The sequence below is a fragment of the Podarcis bocagei genome (genome assembly GCF_964188305.1).
Source record: "Podarcis bocagei genome assembly, chromosome: 11".
Lineage (NCBI taxonomy): Eukaryota > Metazoa > Chordata > Lepidosauria > Squamata > Lacertidae > Podarcis > Podarcis bocagei.
In genome coordinates, this window is record NC_138136.1 from 43,350,178 (window position 1) to 43,369,936 (window position 19,759).

The 19,759-nt window shown below is 43.1% G+C and overlaps 1 protein-coding gene across 2 annotated transcripts in view; it reads right to left on the reverse strand.

The window, feature by feature from the left end:
- Positions 1 to 605: 605 nt before the first annotated feature.
- Positions 606 to 19,759, reverse strand: part of NDUFS4 (NADH:ubiquinone oxidoreductase subunit S4) — a 54,169-nt gene continuing 35,015 nt past the window's right edge. For both annotated transcript variants that reach the window (XM_081213267.1, XM_081213268.1), the window contains exons 3-5: positions 10,613 to 10,785; positions 6,209 to 6,282; positions 606 to 820 (exon numbers count right to left, since the gene is read on the reverse strand). In XM_081213267.1, the coding sequence (XP_081069393.1) occupies positions 717 to 820; positions 6,209 to 6,282; positions 10,613 to 10,785 (351 nt within the window). In that variant the 3' untranslated portion in view covers positions 606 to 716. The remainder of the gene's footprint in view (positions 821 to 6,208; positions 6,283 to 10,612; positions 10,786 to 19,759) is intronic.

A 19,759-nucleotide genomic window follows, 5' to 3' on the forward strand; every position in this document is an offset into this window, starting at 1 on the left:
TCCCTGGCAGCTGCCTGCCCCTACTGTTGTGCATCAAGGGCAGGCAATGGCAGAGTTTTCTGTTGCGGTACTTTAGCATTACTGTGAGTGTACCTTCAAAGGCTAAAAACAAGATCTTACAATATTTTCTCAATCAGACTGCAACTGAGGTTTATAGGAATGTGACACTTAATTCAGTCTTTCAGAGCTAGTCTTCAGATAAGGAATCTTTCTAGGAAGTCAGCTGCAGTGAAGTGAACTGGAAGATGCTCAGAGAAAATGCAGTTTACAAAACTGCTTAAAACAGTAAGCAGAGATTGCCTGCTGCCAGCACTTAAACAGATTAACCTCTTCTATATAAATAAGCGAAAAAACCAGAGGAACATCTAACAGCCTTTCTGTGTGAAAGGATGGACATTTATTGAACTATAAAATTACTCCAAAAGGCAAGGCTTGATCTTTAATGTTGCAGCTCATTTCAAACATTCCTTTTAATGAATTCCACGTACAGCAATTTCCTAGAGGTATGAACACCCCAAATCTCCTCTCTAAATATAGGGAAGTTTGTAACAGGTTCAATTGGAGACATCAAAAACATTTTAAATAGACACCACAAGATGCATGAGTAGTTTAAAGGTCAAATTTATTAGGAGATTAAGAGATGTATTATACATGGACTATAAATACAGCACAGCTGACTTTATTCACAGTCAGACGCAGAGACAGCCAATGCCAACCTATTTTGTGGACACCCTTGTTCTTTTGTTCCAAGAAAAGTTTGCACCATAAGACTTGGATTTAGGTTTTGGAATCCTCTGCTCTTGAACATCATAGCTCCAGCCTAGGAAAAAACATGTAGAGAATTCTAAACAACACACATGCACCCAATAACAGAGCAAGTGCAACACAAACAATTGCAACGTCAAGCTTTTAAGAGCTAACAAAAAAGAAATAACCAACATATTTGATATACTATATGTAATTACTAGCTTATTCTTTTGTAAAAGGCAGAGAACAATAATCCTTTAAGACAGATATGCCTTAAATGTGACCTCCACCTGTTCTCAGGTTTGTCAGATCTCAGGCACTGTGTGTTCCAACTTTCGCCGCTCCTGCTGATAGACCAGCACCAACAGTTGACATATGAAGTCCTGTAATCTCATGCATCTACACCTCTCTTTCTGATGTCAGGCCAAGTTTTGAAAATATGCATGGTAGCAGGGTACCACAATGCCACAAGGAAGCCAGAAGGACAAGGAGGTGAGCTTGGGAGAATTTATTAAGCGACCTTCTAATCAGAATCAGCTGCTCTGCAGACCAGGGACACTGCCAACTCTCCCACTGCTTAAAAAAAAATATTCAGATGAAATCAAAGGACACTAATCTCTTGCAGGGGTTTTCTCTCCCTGTAAACCTTATTCCAGTTGCACCCATCAGATTTGGCACATGGAGTTGCATATGATGATAATACAGGGGTGGAACTGCTGACCACAGAAAAGAGATGGGGAGTCTCTTGCTGATAGATAGGGTTAAATGAAGGGCAGGCAATCTTGAGAACAGACTATTCAGATACTCAGCAAAAGTGTAACACGGCCAACCTCTGTCAGTGAGCAGGTTCTAAAGGCTACCAGGGAGTAGAAGGGAGGGAAGCTTCCTTCATTCTTATATATGCCTTATGCATATGCTTTTTTTGTGCCCAAGTGTGTGTTTTGGACTTGTGTTTCTGAGGTGGAGCTGCATATTTCAGAAGCAGTTTGCAATAAGCCATGAAGGTTGGTTTTCTGTTCAAGAAGACAAGTCTACAGGATACCAACAGCAAACACTTAAAGTCTAGTTATATTCTACAAAAGATACAGAAAATTTGTTGTGACCAAGTTTGTAAGGCTGAGCTAATTTGTTTCCTTTAGAAAAAGTATTTGGCAGGTGATCCTGACAGTCACCTAAATATGCCCCATGTGGAGCCATGGCTCAGTGGCAAAGCACATGCTTCACGTGCAAAGAGGTCCCAGGTGTTTCCAGGTATGGCAGGAAGGATATCCTGTCTGAAACCCTGGAGAGCCACTGGCAGTCAGTGTAGCTTCCTATGTTCCCTAAGGTACATCAAGCCCTCCTACGAGCACAATACCCCATTTTCAAGAAACCAAGCAGAAGGGACAGAAGCAGGTAGGCGATTTCAGTGCAGGATTAGATTGTGCTTTTATTGTTTCTGCTCTTCTATATTTCAACCAATAGAAACCTTTAGCTGAATTTATAATAAGCACTGAAAGAGTAACATAATGAGCAAGGGGAAAGTCCAGAAGTATTCTCTAGAACCGAATCTTCCAAAATAAAGCTGCTTATTCCATCCCATCCCATCCCATTCTCTCTCTCTGCTTTATTTCTGTGTTCCAAAATCTCCCCCCTTTTTTCTTTTTTTTATTGGTTCCCACATATTGCAATACAATACAGATGTACCAAAGCCAACACCATGTCCTCCCCATTCCCCCATACCTTTACATTTCTATTTCCTCAATCCATCATAATATTCTTTTCTCCTTCCTCCCACTTCCCTCTGCCCCCACTCGATTTCCTCCACATTATACAATTTACAATAATCTTTGCATTCTACAATCTTCTCAAATCATCTATATATTATTATTATTATCTTTTCTTACTAATTTTTCTTCCATCCAGTACTTCACATTTTAATCTAGGCATGTTAGCGTATCTTTTTTTGAGCGATATTTTGCCATATATTCATCAAAACATTTCCACTCCTTTAATTTTTGATTTGACTGATTTATTATAGCAGTTAATTTTGCCAAAATTAAACATTCATTTAGTTTACAAATCCATTCCTCCTTTGTAGGTATAGTTTGTGACTTCCACCTAGCAGCAATCACTATTCTAGCAGCTGTATTTGCATATAGAAAAATTATTCCCCCCCCCCAACGTGGTATCTCTTCATCTATCAATCCAAGGAGATATGTCTCTGGTTTCTTTGTTATTGATATTTTCAACATCTTTAGTTCTTCGTGTACTACTATCTAAAATTTCTTAATTTCCTCACAGCTCCACCACATATATATTGTTGTTCCTATTTCTTCACCACATCTCCAACAGAGGTTGGATTTCAATTTGTGTATCTTTGCCAACTTAACTGGCATTAAGTACCACTTATAGAACATCTTTACAAAATTTTCTTTAATTGTATGAGGCAGTAAATCGTATATCCCCTCGCCAGAGTTTCTCCCATTGCTCTAGATAGAGATTATGTCCGAGATCCTGAGACCATTTAATCATCGTTTCTTTCACTTCTTCGTCCATGAATTCCCAGTCCAATAAAAGATTATATGTTTTGGACAACAATTTCTTGTTATTCTGTATCACTGTGATGTTAAATTTTGAATCCTCTTTTGCAAATCCTTTCTTTTGATCCGAATTGAATATACTTCTAAGTTGTATATACTGCCATCTGTCAACTTCATATTGCCATATGTCTTCATAGGATTTTAATCTGAGTTTCTCCTGTTCCTCTTCCAATAACTGTCTATATGTTGGCCAATTTGTCCTCATATTCAATTTTTTTATAGCATATGCCTCCAGCGGTGATATCCACCAAGGTGTCTGTGGCTCCGGATGTAATCTATATTTGTTCCAAACTTTATATAATGTACCTCTTAATATATGACTTGTAAATTCTTTATTGACTTTTACTTTCTCGTGATTAAGATACGCATGCCATCTATTATTAAAACTTTCAAGATCCAATATATTATTTTTTCTCCAATCTCTTACCCAAATTAAACATTCCGCTTCATAATATAATTTTAATTCTCCACCAAACCAGATCCACCTGTGCATTAATGGACAATCTCTGTTCTCCATCCATCAACCCCCTGCAGGCCAGGTAAGCGTGCCATAAAATGACGAGGTGCATACACAACATACCCAAATAACTACGCTATGTACCACACACATCACAGAAACCCCACAATAACAGTCAGCTGATTGGATTGCTTCCTCTCAGTTCAACTTCACACATCTAGTTCCCTCCAAATAAGGATGAAAAGGAATGGCAGTATATGCAATTTGGAATGTCCCTTATGCACCCAGAATCTCTTTTGTACTGAGCCGAGGTAATAGCTATGTTTCCAGAGATCACCCAATCAGCAACTTCTCTGAGGGAAAAATCAATAAAGTGGCACAGACCAGCTCCCTCTTATCCCTTAGCCCAGTTAATGTCCTGCCACGCCATGATCCCAAGGGAGCCCTCCTTCTCCCAGATAGGTAGGCATGAGCTTCTACTTGCCCTCCTGTGACTAAGCAGGGTTGAGCAAAAATGCTCTGTGCACACACACACAAAATAAAACCCTACAAATAGAAAAGGTGCTGAACTTCCAGTGTAAGTTAAAAATACCTTCAGCATAATTCTTTTCTGGGATTCGTTTAAGGAAAGTTTATCCTGAAGCAAAAATATATATGCTAAAAAGGAAGATATTAGACAGGCTTGGGTTTAGCACACTAGCCTTCATCCCTCTAGAGACAAGCTCAACTTTTGACTCTAGAATTTGAGAGTGAAAATGAGTTTAATGGCCCCTTGTTTCCCCGAGTGTTATAAACTAGCACATAATTTGGCATCCTTGCCAAGCAGCTCCAATCTCTGTGCTCAGGAGGCCTAGTTGTGGAATTAGTGAAACTTGTAGACCAAGATAAAGGTGCCCTGGCACCGGCAGAGGGGAAACCTTGTCCCTTGCCCGCATTACACTGGGCTGTAGGCCAACACTCTTGGTTCTTCATGTTAGCGAGTAGAGTACTAAATTTCTTGTCAAATATTTGCAGGAAATGAGAGAGATAAAAGGGTTTAATTTTTTGTGCCAACACTTAAGGAGCTGCAAATGCTTACAAGAAGTTCTCCTCCTCAGAAAGCCCTCAGACTATGCTAGGGAAAACTGACACATCTGAAGTGTGTTTTATTTCCATTAGGAAGACGGCTAGTTGAACACTTTCAGCCTTACATAAATAGAGCCAGATAATAATAATAATCTAAAGACGGGTTTTTAAGAAGCGGTTTGATAACCACCTCTTTCAGCGGGTCTGGGAAGGCTCCCTCACAGAGAGAAGCATTCACCACCCCGCGAAGCTCATCGCCCAGCCTGCTAGCTTTTATAAGCCAGGATGGGCAAGGATCAAGGAGACAGGTGGTTGGTTTCATTCGTCCAAGCAGCCAGTCCACATCCTCGGAGGTAACAGATTGGAATTGATCCCACGCAACTTGACTAGACAGGCTTGGTATAGGAAAGCCAGCTTCCCAGTTTGCAAAGCTGTAAGGATGTGTGCCCCGCACTGACTTGTGAGCCACATCAAACTATTGTGCTTTAAGTCACAGGGCTTAAGCCAGTCCTTTAAAAAAGATGAGTCTGTATGCAAATGCATATTGTAATCTATTTTTCCAAATTCAAATTTCTCACAGTAGCAAAGAATTAATCCTTATAGTGTCTGTAAAATCAACTGTGTTCCTTCACCTCTGAAGGTCAGGCAGCAAAACACAAGGAATATATTATCCCACATGCTTCCAGTAGAATGGGGGACTAGAATGGACAACTCTGAAGATATCTGGTTATGCCAGCAAAGTTGCACAATAATGCAATGCTACCTCTTGCTCAGTCATAGGAAATCTTAATCACTAGGGAAGATGTGGCTTAGGACAGCAAAAGTCAGGAAACAAGGCAATGCCTGAGTTAGGCATGAGCATTCAAGGCTGGGTGCCACACACCACCTGGCCCAGGGAGGGATCTGATGGGCTCTATAAAGGACTACTGCCGCTGCTGGGCAGATAGGGCTCTGTTTTGTTTTTTGTTTAAACTGCTGTTATTTTTTTACCTATGTCATTTTAAACTGTGATATTAATGCTGTATTCTTAGTTTTAGATTTTGATTTATGTAGAAATTGTTTCCCATTTGGCTGTGTATTTTTTGATGTGGTTTATTTTTCATGACTTTTGTAATTACGTAAATCTTGTTATGCTGCAAGCTGCCTTGAGCATTGTTTTTTTAACTGTGGAAAGGTGGCATACAAATAAAAAATGATGATGATGATGATTATGGAGAAACCTGCCAGGGATAGTTGTGGAGCACAACTGGGTAGAGCACTTGGTGGGTGGGAGAGCAATGGAGTCCTCTTTCCCATTAAGTGGAAGAAGCAGGCAGTGTGCCACCAAAGCACTGCATGGAGCGTGGTCTGCACATACCGTTTTTTTCAGCGAAGGCTATAGCAGCTTCTTTCGTAGAAAAGGTCATCAACACATTGGACAGAGGATCCGCGCTGCAAAATACCAATGTTTAGTTATTTATTTGCTTAAAACATTTTAAATACCACTCTCCATCACACTAGATTTTAGTGTGGTATATACACACCATCTCTCTCTCACTCACAAACTACAATTTTCACATTTATCAAAATGCCATGGGGGGTAAAAATGGTTTTGCCTGGCACTGTTATATTTAAGAGCACTATTAGTCCCGACAGTGGAGAAGATGTTCTATAACCTGGGTCTCAATGCTGAGAAAGCTCTCTTCCTTGCAGGCTGTCTTTGTACTAGTGATGGAAGAGTTACATGGAGGGAAAGAGTCTTGGCGGATGATCTTAAAAAACAGGCATGTTGACATGGGAGTAGGAGCTCCTTTAGGTATAGTCCCTGAGCCATTTAGGGCTTCAAAGATTAAGGACTAGCACTGTGCAGTATTCCAGGCAACAGAGCATGGATCACTGGGGCCAGCCTCCCTCCATTTGGAAGTGGCTGGACTGCTGAAAAACATTGTATGCCACAGAAGTCATTTGGACCTCTAATGAAAGTGCTGGGTCTTAACTGCTTTCCCAGGGTCAGTACAATGGTTCAGAAAAGACTAAACACCATCTCCCAGGACAGCAAAACTATCTACCTACAACAACTTCACCTTGTCAGGATTCTGGTTCAGATTATTAGTCCTCATCCAGCTCATTACCAAGTCCAGGCACAGCCTCACCCAATTCAGATGACAAAGAAAAACAGAACTGAGTGTCCTCTGTGTACTGAGATCCACTGGGGAGTTCCTCCTCCTCCTCCCATCCCCAAGTGAGGCTCAGCACCTCAGTGACCTGTGAGTGGCACCCAGTGATGGCACCCCAGCAATCAACAACTTTCCACCTTGATATAACACTGGGTGCCAACTCTGGCTAGTTTTCAGTGTCAGCTAAAATCTCATCTATTCTGTCAGACTTTTAATGGGGGTATGACCATTGGCACATGGATATTCATACTGAGAAGAAGGAAGTGGATTGTCTACTCAATTTGCCGTATTTACTCGAATCTAACGCTCACCTTTTTGGGCCAAATTATGTTGCAGAAATTAAGGTGCACGTTAGATTCGAAAGCACATTTACAATCATCAGCAAATACCTTTCTTTGGTTTCAAGGTTTTGAAAATTGAGGTGTGTGTTAGATTCGACGGCGCATTAGACTCGAGTAAATACGATATATTGTTTTAATTGTTTCAATGCTACTGTGTTAGTGTTTTTATTTTATGCTACCTGCCCTGTGATCATTTATTTGATGAAGGATGAGATAAAAAACTCATAAATGTAAACAAATTGACATCACCCGGCAGTTTCATACATTAAAAACATGGGGAGGGGATAAAAAGGAACATTGTGGGACAGCACAAGAACCAAAGGGTTGAATAGAAGTCTCCCAGTCTCTTGAAAATACAAAATGCAGCAAGGCAATATAATTCTTTATAATAGAAGCATTTAATCAGGCTATCTCTAACCAAATATTTGTACTTGAGGCATGATAAAAGTTTTCTGCCTCCGGCTTCCTGTTCTCCACAATCCCCAATAGCTGCAGACGGGAATGCATTTTGAGGTGTCAGAAAATTAAAAGAAGACAACAATGAAAGGGAATCTACTTTTTTCTACTCTCATTTCATATTTCTAGAGTGGAGAAGGCTGAACCACAAAAGGGCCAAGAATTCCTAGCCTTCCACTTTCTGAATTACCGTATTTTTCGCACCATAGGACGCACTTTTTCCCTCCTAAAAAGCAAGGGAAAATGTGTGTGCGTCCTATGGAGCGAATGCAGGGGGGGGAGGCAGGTGGGAAAAGCCCCCAAGAGCCGCACACAAGCTCCGTGCGCTCTTGCGGGCTTTTCCACAGGAGGGAGAAGGGACTGACTGGCCGCATCAGTCCCTTCTCCCACCTCCCAGGAAAGCCAGGAGAAGCCGTGCAGCCCTTTTAAAGTGCGCGCGGCTTCTGCTGGTTTTGCGGGAGGTGGGGGAATCCCCCCACCTCCCAGAGAAGCCAGGAAAGCCCTGCGCAGCGTCTCCCGGCAAGGAGACGCTGCGCGGGGCTAAAGGGGAAGGCAAAACAGCGAGCGGGATCCACCCCGCTCGCTGCCTTGCCTTCTTCCCTAGCCAGGAAAGCCCTGCGCAGCGTCTCCCGGCAAGGAGACGCTGCGCGGGGCTAAAGGGGAAGGCAAAACAGTGAGCGGGATCCACCCCGCTCGCTGCCTTGCCTTCTTCCCTAGCCAGGAAAGCCCTGCGCAGCGTCTCCCGGCAAGGAGACGCTGTGCGGGGCTAAAGGGGAAGGCAAAACAGCGAGCGGGATCCACCCCGCTCGCTGCCTTGCCTTCTTCCCTAGCCAGGAAAGCCCTGCGCAGCGTCTCCCGGCAAGGAGACGCTGCGCGGGGCTAAAGGGGAAGGCAAAACAGCGAGCGGGATCCACCCCGCTCGCTGCCTTGCCTTCTTCCCTAGCCAGGAAAGCCCTGCGCAGCGTCTCCCGGCAAGGAGACGCTGCGCGGGGCTAAAGGGGAAGGCAAAACAGCGAGCGGGATCCACCCCGCTCGCTGCCTTGCCTTCTTCCCTAGCCAGGAAAGCCCTGCGCAGCGTCTCCCGGCAAGGAGACGCTGCGCGGGGCTAAAGGGGAAGGCAAAACAGCGAGCGGGATCCACCCCGCTCGCTGCCTTGCCTTCTTCCCTAGCCAGGAAAGCCCTGCGCAGCGTCTCCCGGCAAGGAGAGGCTGCATGGGGCTAAAGGGGAAGCCAAAACTTGGCTTGCTCCATAGCTGCGAGCAACCCCTCCGCTGCTCTCTGGGCCTGGGGGGGGGGAAAAGATTTTTTTCTTGATTTCCCCCCCTAAAAACTGGGTGCGCCCTATGGTCCGGTGCGCCCTATGGTGCGAAAAATACGGTAGCCAACCTCCAGCCCACAGCAACCCAAAATGCTAAACATATGTAGTACATCTTTTTTTCAGAATGAAATACCCCCACCACAATAACTAAAACAGAACTTTCTGTGCCAGCAAGAGAAGCATGGTGAATTCTCAGAATTTATGAGAATACATGCATACATTATAGAGCTTCTAAAATTTATATAAAAACTTATCCCAAGGTCACAGAATGGGGAAACAGACCCTTTCACTGAGGACGGAGGACATAGTTGTATCATCATTAAAACGGTGTTTTGGCATGGAATATTCAGTTATCTGCTTTAGAGATATTGAACTAACTTGCTAACTTTATATGTAAAGGCTGATTGTGAACATGACTGTTTTTTGACCATGCCTTTTAAACACAGAATTGAACATAATTCTGTGGAGATGCCGCCGCATGCTACTGTCATACAAACATACACCAACTCATTTTGGAGGTCACTCAGTATCAAATTAGGTGGAGAAGGAAATCGAAGGTATTTTCCAGCCCCTTGTAGCCTGCCTTGGGCGACAGCAATTTAAATATGTTACTGAACATATTTAGGGCAGCAGAGTGAGCTCCATTATCAGTGTCACTGCAACACACACTTATTGTAACTGTTGCTGAAATTTAAGTTCATTGAATTGCTAAGATCTCTTCTCAAATGTGCAGTGAAAGAGCCTCCAAAATCTAATTTCAGAATGAATCTGCTACCAAAATAATACTTAGTTGTTGTTGTTGTTGTTTTACTACATTCCTATCCCACCTTTCCTCTAAGGTGCGCATGATGGCATACAGGCTCCCCTATCCCCATGTTCTCCTCCCAACAACACAACCCTGCAAGGTAGGTTAAGCCAAGAGATTGCGACTGGCTCAAATTCACCTGATGGGTTCATAGGTCAGTGGGGATTTGAAATCTGGTCTCCCAAAGAACATTGCAAATATAACGCTTCGTGTGTTTTATTTAAATAATTTCAGTACATTATCTTGGTAATCTTTCAGCCCCTCAATACAGTGGATCGTGAGTATTGTGCTCATATTACAGATGGGGAAATTAAGGCAGAGAGCTAGTGCCATGCCTCTGTACTTGAAAGTTTCTAACTAGCTTGCTTTGAGAGGAGGCAAAAGAAAGCCCTCTTGAGGCACAGGCAGTTCTGCTTTAGCAGAAACTGAGCATGAACCTTGGAATTAGAATCTTGTCTCTCGACGTCCCATTTAAGCAGTAACAACCAGTGGCAGCCAGAAGATCTGCAACAGTCTGTCTACCAAGCCCCACTGCAATATCAGCTGATGGAGTCTTCGGAGATGGTGAAGACAGACAGACGAGAGAATGTGGAAGGGTTTGCTAGGTTCAAAAGGCCAGAGAATAAAGCTCCATAGCATTCAACAGCCTACCAGCTATGGAACTTGCCAGCTATTTTATACTTACGAAGATGCCCAGCCCATCAGTGGGTTTTCCCAGCGCTCCCTTGTGTCGAATTCTATCTTCCATTTTTTTGTGTTGTTAACACCAGCTTGCATGGCATTACGGGCTGGAACAAAAATGTGAACTTTTCTGGTTTTGATATGCTCCTCTGGTACACCTGTTAAAGGTGAAATGTCCTGGGGGGGAAAAGAAAAAAAGAAGAATAAACAAATATGACCCGGGTAAGAATAAACAGGTTACTTTCCTCTTCTTAAAATATGTCATTTCCATCCAGGGAAATGATACGAACAATCCAGAAGAAAGAGGCTTATCACTTCTGGGTTGGATTTAACCAACTGCTCTCACTAGTGGAGATCTGTGCATTTTTGTAGTGTGACTGGGCTTTCCTTCCTCTGCTTCCCCACATGACATGGCAGGGAGGAGGAGGAGAAGAGGGGAGACCATTCTATCAAGCAATGAGAATTGAGCAATCTCCTTAGTGCTACGTGGAATTCCTCCCTCTGAATTCAACTAACCTGCAGGAAGACACACTCTTTTGAGACTCTCTTTGCTCTCTGTAGAGTCTTGTTTGAATCCCAATAGAAGTGGATGAGAGGTTTAGACCAGTGTTTCCCAACCACTGTTCCGCGGCACACTAGTGTGCCGCGAGATGTTGCCTGGTGTGCCGCGAGATGTTGCCTGGAGGGAGGCGGGCGAGTCGGGCGGCGAGAGGCGGGGCGGCGGCGGCGAGGAGAGGCCGCCCAGCGCGGGGCTCTCGCTGTCTGCCTGCCTGGCTGCCTGCGAGCTCGGCGGGCAGCGCCTCCGTCCGCAGCGCCCGCCTCGCGGCTCTCATTCCCTGCCAAAGCTCACCCAGCCAAGCCGCGCTCTCCTTCCTGCCTCGCTTTGCTGCCTCCTCCACCACCACCCCCAAAGCTTGGAGGTTCCCCGGCAAGGGGGAGGGGAAAAAATTGAAACTTACACTTTCGTGCGTCCCTCCCGGCGTGACGCTGCACGCTGACGTCACGGGGCTGTAATGGTGGTGTGCCTCGAGATTTTTTTCATCAAACAAGTGTGCCTTTGCCCCAAAAAGGTTGGGAAACACTGGTTTAGACATTGGGGATTGCAAAGGTGGATTTGAATGGGCTGCTGTGGCTGTCAGTGCTGAGCATCTTGTTTTGGACTAGCTGTACTAACCTTGGTCATTGCTGCTTGGTAGCAAGTGGTGTATGGGCAGGTGTGGAAGGATATGGTGTTAACCTGACAAGTCAGACATTCCAAACTAGGTTGAGGCAAGTATTTGGGCAAGATTACTTGAAAACATTTACTTCATAGACAGTTTTGGATGCCATTCTGAGGCTTCTAAATACTTTGATAAAGCAGTTATGAATTGTAACACAATCTGGTTGAAATCTAAAGACTTGCAAGTGCACTCAAAGATTTCCAGATCTATACCAGGGTGTTCTCTCCTCCTCCAACTGCAGTTTCCTGTGCAGCATCAGAGGCTATTTCAAAGGGTCCCCAACTTTCAGGAGTGTCTTTTGGGGCTGTGAAGGGGTTCGCAATAGCAGCAGAAACATTCAAACAGCCTGCAGTGTTCATATAACCCTCTTGGATCCTAAGCATTGCTGGAAGAAATTAACCCAGTTTAAAATATAATCTGTCTTCTTGTTGCTATGAAGTAGCATTGCAGAAAAGAGGGTGCCTCCCATGTTACTTTTTATTAGTAAAAATTTGGTTTTTTAAAAAATAAATGCTGAGTTGTACAGTCACCCAATATTATTATTCAGGTTTTTAAAAAGGCACAAAATGGAGAACTGAAAAGTCAGTGCAGCCAGTGTTAGAAAGCTAGCTATATGAGCTAGGCGCGGAATGGCTCCTAAACCTGAACGCTGCTAGTAACTTACTGTAGGCAATAGTGTCATTGTATGCATTCTGTTAAGGTTTGAGAGGGGAAAGGCAGCAAGAAGGCTGGATTGTTGGAATGATGGTGTGGAAAGAGGGGGTTTGGCTGTATGATGCAAGGACCCGGCCAAATCTAACCAACAGGAAGGTATCCATCTCAAGCCCTTTGTGTTACCTGCTCCCCGCCCTTTATTCAATTATGTGCGAGATCCTGCCAGACAGAGAACTGTCTCTTTACACTGGTGCGGTGGTATTATATCCATCTCAAACTCTTGTGACTGGGTCAGGCTATGAAAGTAAACTTTACGGAAAGCCTCTCAGCAGTTCTCTATAATTTGCACAGCAATCCTAGTCCTTTAACAGCTGTTGACAAAAAAAAAAGTGTGGATCATCAAATACTTCCTGCAGAAGCCACCACATTAAGCTAGCAGAAGTAACTCAAAACTGCCGCCTACTTAGATTCTTGCATGCACAATGCCAATGGGAGAGGCTTGGACTGTCTTCCGCTGCCTTTCTCCAGGAACAAAAGGCTGATCTGGTACAGGTCCAACTGCAGGCAGACAGAACTAATCCAAACCAGTGATGACATGACTTAAATTTGAGGAGGCAAACAAGTCTAAATAGCACATTGGGATTTTTAAAATAAGCCTCCAGCTACCAACTTCAGAGTCTCTTCTGTCACAGAGTTTAAAAGCTCTTCATATTCTCACCAGACCATCCTTAGAAAGAAAGAAAACAGGAGGCCCATCTTCTATTCCATTCCCCCCCTTTTTTGCTTCACTTTATAAAATAAACTCAGAGAGATCAGTCACAACTGCCAAGTGTGAAATGTTTGTCTTGCATTTAGAACCAAGGGGGGGGGGGGAACCCCACAGGAAATTACAACAACGCACAAAAGCTGAGCTCAGACTACCTAAAGCAAACTGTCAAAATATTTTAACAATTTAATCATAAATGTTTTCTTTGAGTGCAAGTAGTGTTTATGTTGAATACCAGTCTAGTCATAATATGAAGACACACCAATTATTAGTCAAAATGTTGCAACACACAAAACTACATTCTCTCCTGACAGATTGGCATTTGATGGCTAAAAAAAGAAATATCTGAAAAGTTGTTTGGTTGGGCAACCAATTGTCAGGCTTCACACAACGTGTTTTACCTGCAGAAAAAAATAAGGCGAGGCCTGATTGTTTCAACATGTCTGTTTATAGAAATCAACCAGCAATAATACATCCGCTTTCATATTAACATATCCTTGGGATTAGGACATATTAAAAAAAGGGGGGGGGGAATCCTTTATAGGTCACTGACTAAAAGGAATCCAGTTCTCATTAACTTCCAAAAGGTGAGGCATTTTTTTTAAAAAACCAAACAAACATGAAAAATGAAGTAGAAGATATTAAGGAAAAATAAAAATGCAAAACTAATTTTTACTGGTTTGAGGGTGTGTCACATATATTCAAATAATATGATTCAAGTCTCTCTTTTGTTAGAGAGACAGAGATGGGGGTGGTGTGTTTGTACACAAGAGGTTTGTTTGTTTTTTTAACAACTAAGCAACACATAAATTTTATGAAATAAGAAAAAATGCTCTTTACAACACAGCTTACAGGAGGCTTCAGCATGAGCTGCCCAGCTCTTTGGGGAAAAGGCAGAAGATCAACGGAAGACAAGGAAGGCATGAGCAAAAGCACACTATTTGGGTGGCCTGGAGGCAACAAGTATTTTGGATGGAAAAGCGAGAGCCATAAAGAATATCCCAATCTCCTCCACCAAGTGCGACAGCTCAGTGCGCAGGGTATATGCATGGTATTAAGTGACAGAGATCCTGGGTTCTGGTCTCTCGGCTTTTCTTCCCCCTTTCAAGCAGCACAAAGCCATCAAGAGTGGTTGCTGACTACATCACACTGGGCCAACATCAAGGAAACAATCTCTTCCCTTCCTCACACCCTCAGCATAGTTTCCATTTCTCCTACTGACCATCTATGGTGGGAGCTCAGCTGTTGGGGAAGACAACATGGCCCTTGCCCTTGCAAGCACATGTTGGGAGTTTGCTGGCTCCAGGGGTGCCCTACTACAACCTGAAAGCTTCCTTTTGTGCCCTCTGCATCAGGTGTGGGGAACCTTTGGCCCTCCAGATGTTGCTGGACTGTAATGACCCACAGCCTGAGCAAGCATGGCCAAGAATGATGGAAGTTGCAGTTCAGCAGCATCTAGAGGGCCAAAGGTTCCCCATAAGCTGTTCTACGTGCTCATCAAGTAAGGGAGCACTGTTTAACCAGTTCAGTGTTACTCATAACTGCAGAGCAGGTGGGGGAGACGATCCTCTGCAGCCATATTTTGCACATCTATTTCCCTACCCCTAGTAATATTGAAGTATTTAAAGAATCAAAGAGAGAGTTGCAGGGGCTATGTGGTGGAACCCTGGCAGCCATGTTTGGTGCATGTGAAAAGGGGCTGTACCATCTCTAGAATGGACCAGGATGCCCCTTGTGTATGGAGGACCAGTGTGTATGAAGAGCCCCATGACCACTGAACACACAGATGGCAGCGGCAGCAGGGGACACAAACATGACTATTGAGTGCACTGGCAGAGGCAGCATAAAGCACCCCACAACCACCACCCCTTAATATATTTCCAATGTTAAAATGCAGCATCCCAAAAAGTAATGCTGCCTATTTGTTTGCATTTATTTATTCTCTCTCGCACTTCTCCATGAAGCACTGCTTTTATCGCTCTGTGGTTTTCCACACTATATATGAGAGGTGGTAGCCAACTAAGTCATGCTCAAGCCATTGAAACAAGCGAACTTAAGTTGGTTGATTTCAATGAGTATACTCTTGTGTATGACTTAGTTGGCTATTACTCAAATAATAATAATAATAAAATATAATAATAATAATAATAATAATAAGAAGAAGAAGAAGAAGAAGAAGAAGAAGAAGAAGAAGAAGAAGCCTCAGTGTCAGAAACTCCCCAATCCTTTTTCGCAAAATCTATTGTTTTTGTGAGTGGTCAGCTATAGCTTTGCAAAATATGTTCTACCTGCCAATCAGCTGCCACCTTCCCTATTTGCTAACATTTGTTCAAACTCACAGATGACTCCGAGCCCGTTTGCTGCCCCCCTGCACACACTATCGTATTGCCCTCTTTTTTTCCATACTACCCAAAACACGTGCAAGGACTTCAGGACCACAACTGTTCCAGAAGTGTGAAAATGCATAGTCCTGATGTCCTTGTATCTTTTTTTTAAGAAGAAAAATTAAGTAATATTAGGGATGAGAGCCTGGCTCTCATGGAACATAGCTCCTGGAGTTGTCTGGGTGGAATGCTTGCTTCACAGCTCACATTCCACTCATACTCTCTTTTCTACCGCCCCCTCCCCACAGTGTACCAGTGCTAAGCAGAATAAACTTGCTTCACTGCTTGCATTCTATTCAGCCAGTCCCACCTCCAAATGTATTTTGAGGCCAAGCCAATTGCTCACTTTTGTCCCGACTCCAGTGTTACCTCTCCCTTCTTTGTGCCGGCACAGAGGCTTCAACTGCTGTCTGCTCATCCCCAGAATCCTCCAAGGGTCCATGCAGCTCAGTTTCTCCCAATTTTTTGGCTCCCCCGATTCCCCCCCTCCTGCAACATTGTACGCTTTCCTCCCCCAGTTCCACAGAACTAAATGATTTAGTTTGAAATATCTCAAGTTTCCCTAGGCTTGTTCCTGCGCCCACCTCATTTGCATGTGGAGACACCAAGAAGCATGATAGTATCATAAGCTTACACACTCTAAAATTTGCAAAAAATAGCAGGTTTTTAAGGAATTTTCTGTGTTAGCTTCTGCAGTACACAAATCATAGTTTTTTCTTTTTGCAAACACTTGCAGGTAGGGGAATCCTCCCACAAAGTGTGTCATATTTTTTAAGATACTTGAACAGGTAAATCTGTTTTACATTGCCAGCTGGAAGTGAGAAGATACGATTATACGTGACTCACCATCTCTATGGGAAAAGCATGCCATGGAGGCCTCCCGTTTACCATGGTTGCTAAACATGCATTGGTCTTTAGACTACCAGTATACCAGGTGTTCTTCCCAGGTGCTTTCCTCAGGTCAAAAGTGAAAGTACAGACCTGGTACACATGGCGTTTTGGATTATAATCTGTGGGTTGTAGCCAACAGTGGCTTCATGCTAGCAGAAAGTGCTTGACCAAGGCAAGACTCCATTCTTATCTTCTTCAACCCTCTGTACCAAAATACCACAAACTACTCCAGAGAGTCACCCAGCTCTTAACAGCAGGGCTGCCGGGAGCAGGAAACTGCAGTGGGTAGATCGGAATTGATATTCTTTCACAAGCGGAAGTATTTTCTATTAGAATTAGGTCGCCACTGAATGCAATCACATTTCTGTCCTTTATATTCTCATAAGACACAGTAATCATAACTTTTCTCCTTCCCCAGTTCTGAGCAACAGCGAATCGTCCCCTGCCACCCCAAATAGCATCTCTTGTTGGTCCTGAGTACATGGAAGATGTGCTCTAGATAGAGGCCAACTGCTGTCTGCAGTAGCCGGACTTGCAAAAGAAGCCAAGGGAACTCTGGAGAGGAATCTCCTTCGTGACTCGGTGGAGGAGAATAGAATCCAGTCTCTCCTCTCCCCAGAAATGGATGGGGAAAGTAGGTCACAAGAAGGGGATATTTCTACTGAAAAGCAGCACATCAGAGATGAGGGCTTCTTCACTACTGGAAGTTAAACACTGAAGAAAGCTACGCTATGCCCTAGGTGCACAGCATCAAGTCTCTCTTTGCCTCACCCCCCATCAAGTCAACCCACTGCAGGGCCTTTACTGTAGTTATTTTAAAACTAGTGTAGAGCTTTACAATAGGACTATGCTGCCCTTGGAAGATTTGTTATGCTTAAAAATTACTTCTAATGAAGAAAAAGGTCTAGTCTAACGTGAAAAAGTCAAGCCGTAGATACCATGGTATTTGACTGGCTGCAACTAAAGAGAAAAAAAACCCCTTTAGTGGTGGCAAGGGATTTATCCTTCTGAAAGCTTCTTTTTCAGAGCAAGAAGAAAAACAGGGCCTGCTTTAATAATTTAAAATAGCTGCATGATGCTGCTAGCTCGTTGTACTTTTGATTCATTACAGCCAAAGTTTCCATGCCTTCTGGGAATACAGCAATTGTTTATTGATATCTCCCCTCCCCTCTCCCCACATACACACTCCTCCCTCCCCCAGTTTAAAGCTGGCAATTGAACAGACAGTTGTTTAGGACAATGAGTTTCTGGATTGTGAAGCCCTGAGTTGTCCTGACACAGAATTGCTGTTTTTGCTTGCACTAGACATGTAAGGTACTGTAGCATTGCTGAGCTGTTGCCAAAGATATGGAATAAAGGCTTGGCATCTCTCACATACTTGACACCTAAAGAGCACAGAAGCTCTAAAATTCCTATTCCCTGTAGGCGCACTCTCAGTCTAGACAAACTGATTTCTCACACTTTGAAAATGCATTACAACACTCTATTGTGATCATTTCATCCACACAGCTTCAGCTACTGACAGAAGAACCTGTCCTTTTAGCGACATTTCAATGGGCTAAAGCTCCCGCTTCAAGACGCCATTAAAAACAATATAATACTTGAAAAGAACTAAGTCCAACTCTCTACTGTGTCTCCAGCGCTTTGTTCCGAGTTCAAGTTCTCAGTGAAAACTACCTGTGAACCAACTTTCTGAAACAAAGATGTTGGGAAAGAGTTGGGTTTTTTAATTTATTTTTTAAAAATACCTTTTTGTATATTTAGCAGTATTGTGCTTAACAATTCCAAGCTTTCTGTGTCCATTCATTTTCAAATGCTGACGGCAGAGCACCTGTGGGATTTCTTTGATATTATGTTGGGGTGTGTGTATCTTCAAAATATAGAAAACAAAAAACTGGTGCTTTGTATATATAATGAAGTAGAATCCTGTTTGGCATGGCAGATGATTCTTTCCATTTTGAAGCAGGTTTTCAGGTGGAGTGATATAAGAGAGGTGCTTTTAAGAACAGGGAACAAAGAGAGGAATTTTAATAACGAAATACCTCATAACACAACTGTAAAACAACAACAACAGGAAACCAATTTCTAGGGTTCTAACCTTTAATTTTCACTCAAAGCAGCAGAAGTGGGCTACTTTTAAATTAGATCACTCCCTCCAAAATCATGGAAGAAGTTTCATCGTTAGTCTTCTGCTTCGTTTCTGAGAATAATTGTATTACTTCAACCCCTTTGTTATGGGGAAAATTAGTAATGTAAGCTTTTAGACAATGATATGGCCACAGGGAAGAAACAGTAGCAAACCCACCCTCCTACCCCACAACCTCTGGGCATCAGCAGTTTTTGTTTCATGAAATCAGGAACATATAACAATTTCACATCTGCATAATGACAGAGCACAAAAATATGACCACAAGAGATTATACAGAACCCATGAGAGCAAATATCCACTGTTTAACATTTTCCTCCTCTCTAAATAAAAGGAAGCCGGGAACAAGCAATGGGAAGTTGATGTCAAAATGCAGAAAACCTCCCAGCAAGCTTCCAGCAGCCACCCAAGATTCAGAGCCTTGCTAGTTGCCCTCTTTTCAATGCCAGAATTTCACACATTTCAATGACCATTATGACTTCAAAGAATCAAATTTTCATCATTGTCCATCATCTGCCGGTTGATTTGTATAAAAGGGTTCTTCTGCATGCACTCCAGACAAAAGCCCCCTAACTTCCATTATATCAAGTTTAAAAGTTCTGTTTGTGACAGTTGTGTCTGTGGTAAATTAGGGTAACACTGAAGGAGTGCAGCTGCTCTGCAGGAGCCTCCTTTCTGGCACCATTTCACTTAAATAAAAAACTGAATAATTAGCCTCTGCCTTTATTAAACCACACTGGACTTAGTAATTACTTCCGGTTGCCCAACCTACTTAACCTCCACAGTTTATACTTTTTTTTATATATAAAGATAGGGACTGAAGAGATGGTATCGCTACTTTAGATAAGTTTAGACAAATTTGCTAGCATGCCTCATATTTTAAATAGACCACTAAGATGTTGCAATGGAGTTGGTTGAAACAGACTGTGCCAGGACAAGCACTGGAAGTTTAAAAACAAAGTTCAAGAGCATGGAGTTGAAAAACATACGACTGGGACAACTGTGGACAACTGCAGTGTCTGCCTCTATGTATTGCTCCTGAAATTTTTTTGTGTGACTTTTTGAGAGTGAAACTGTTTCATTTCTCAAT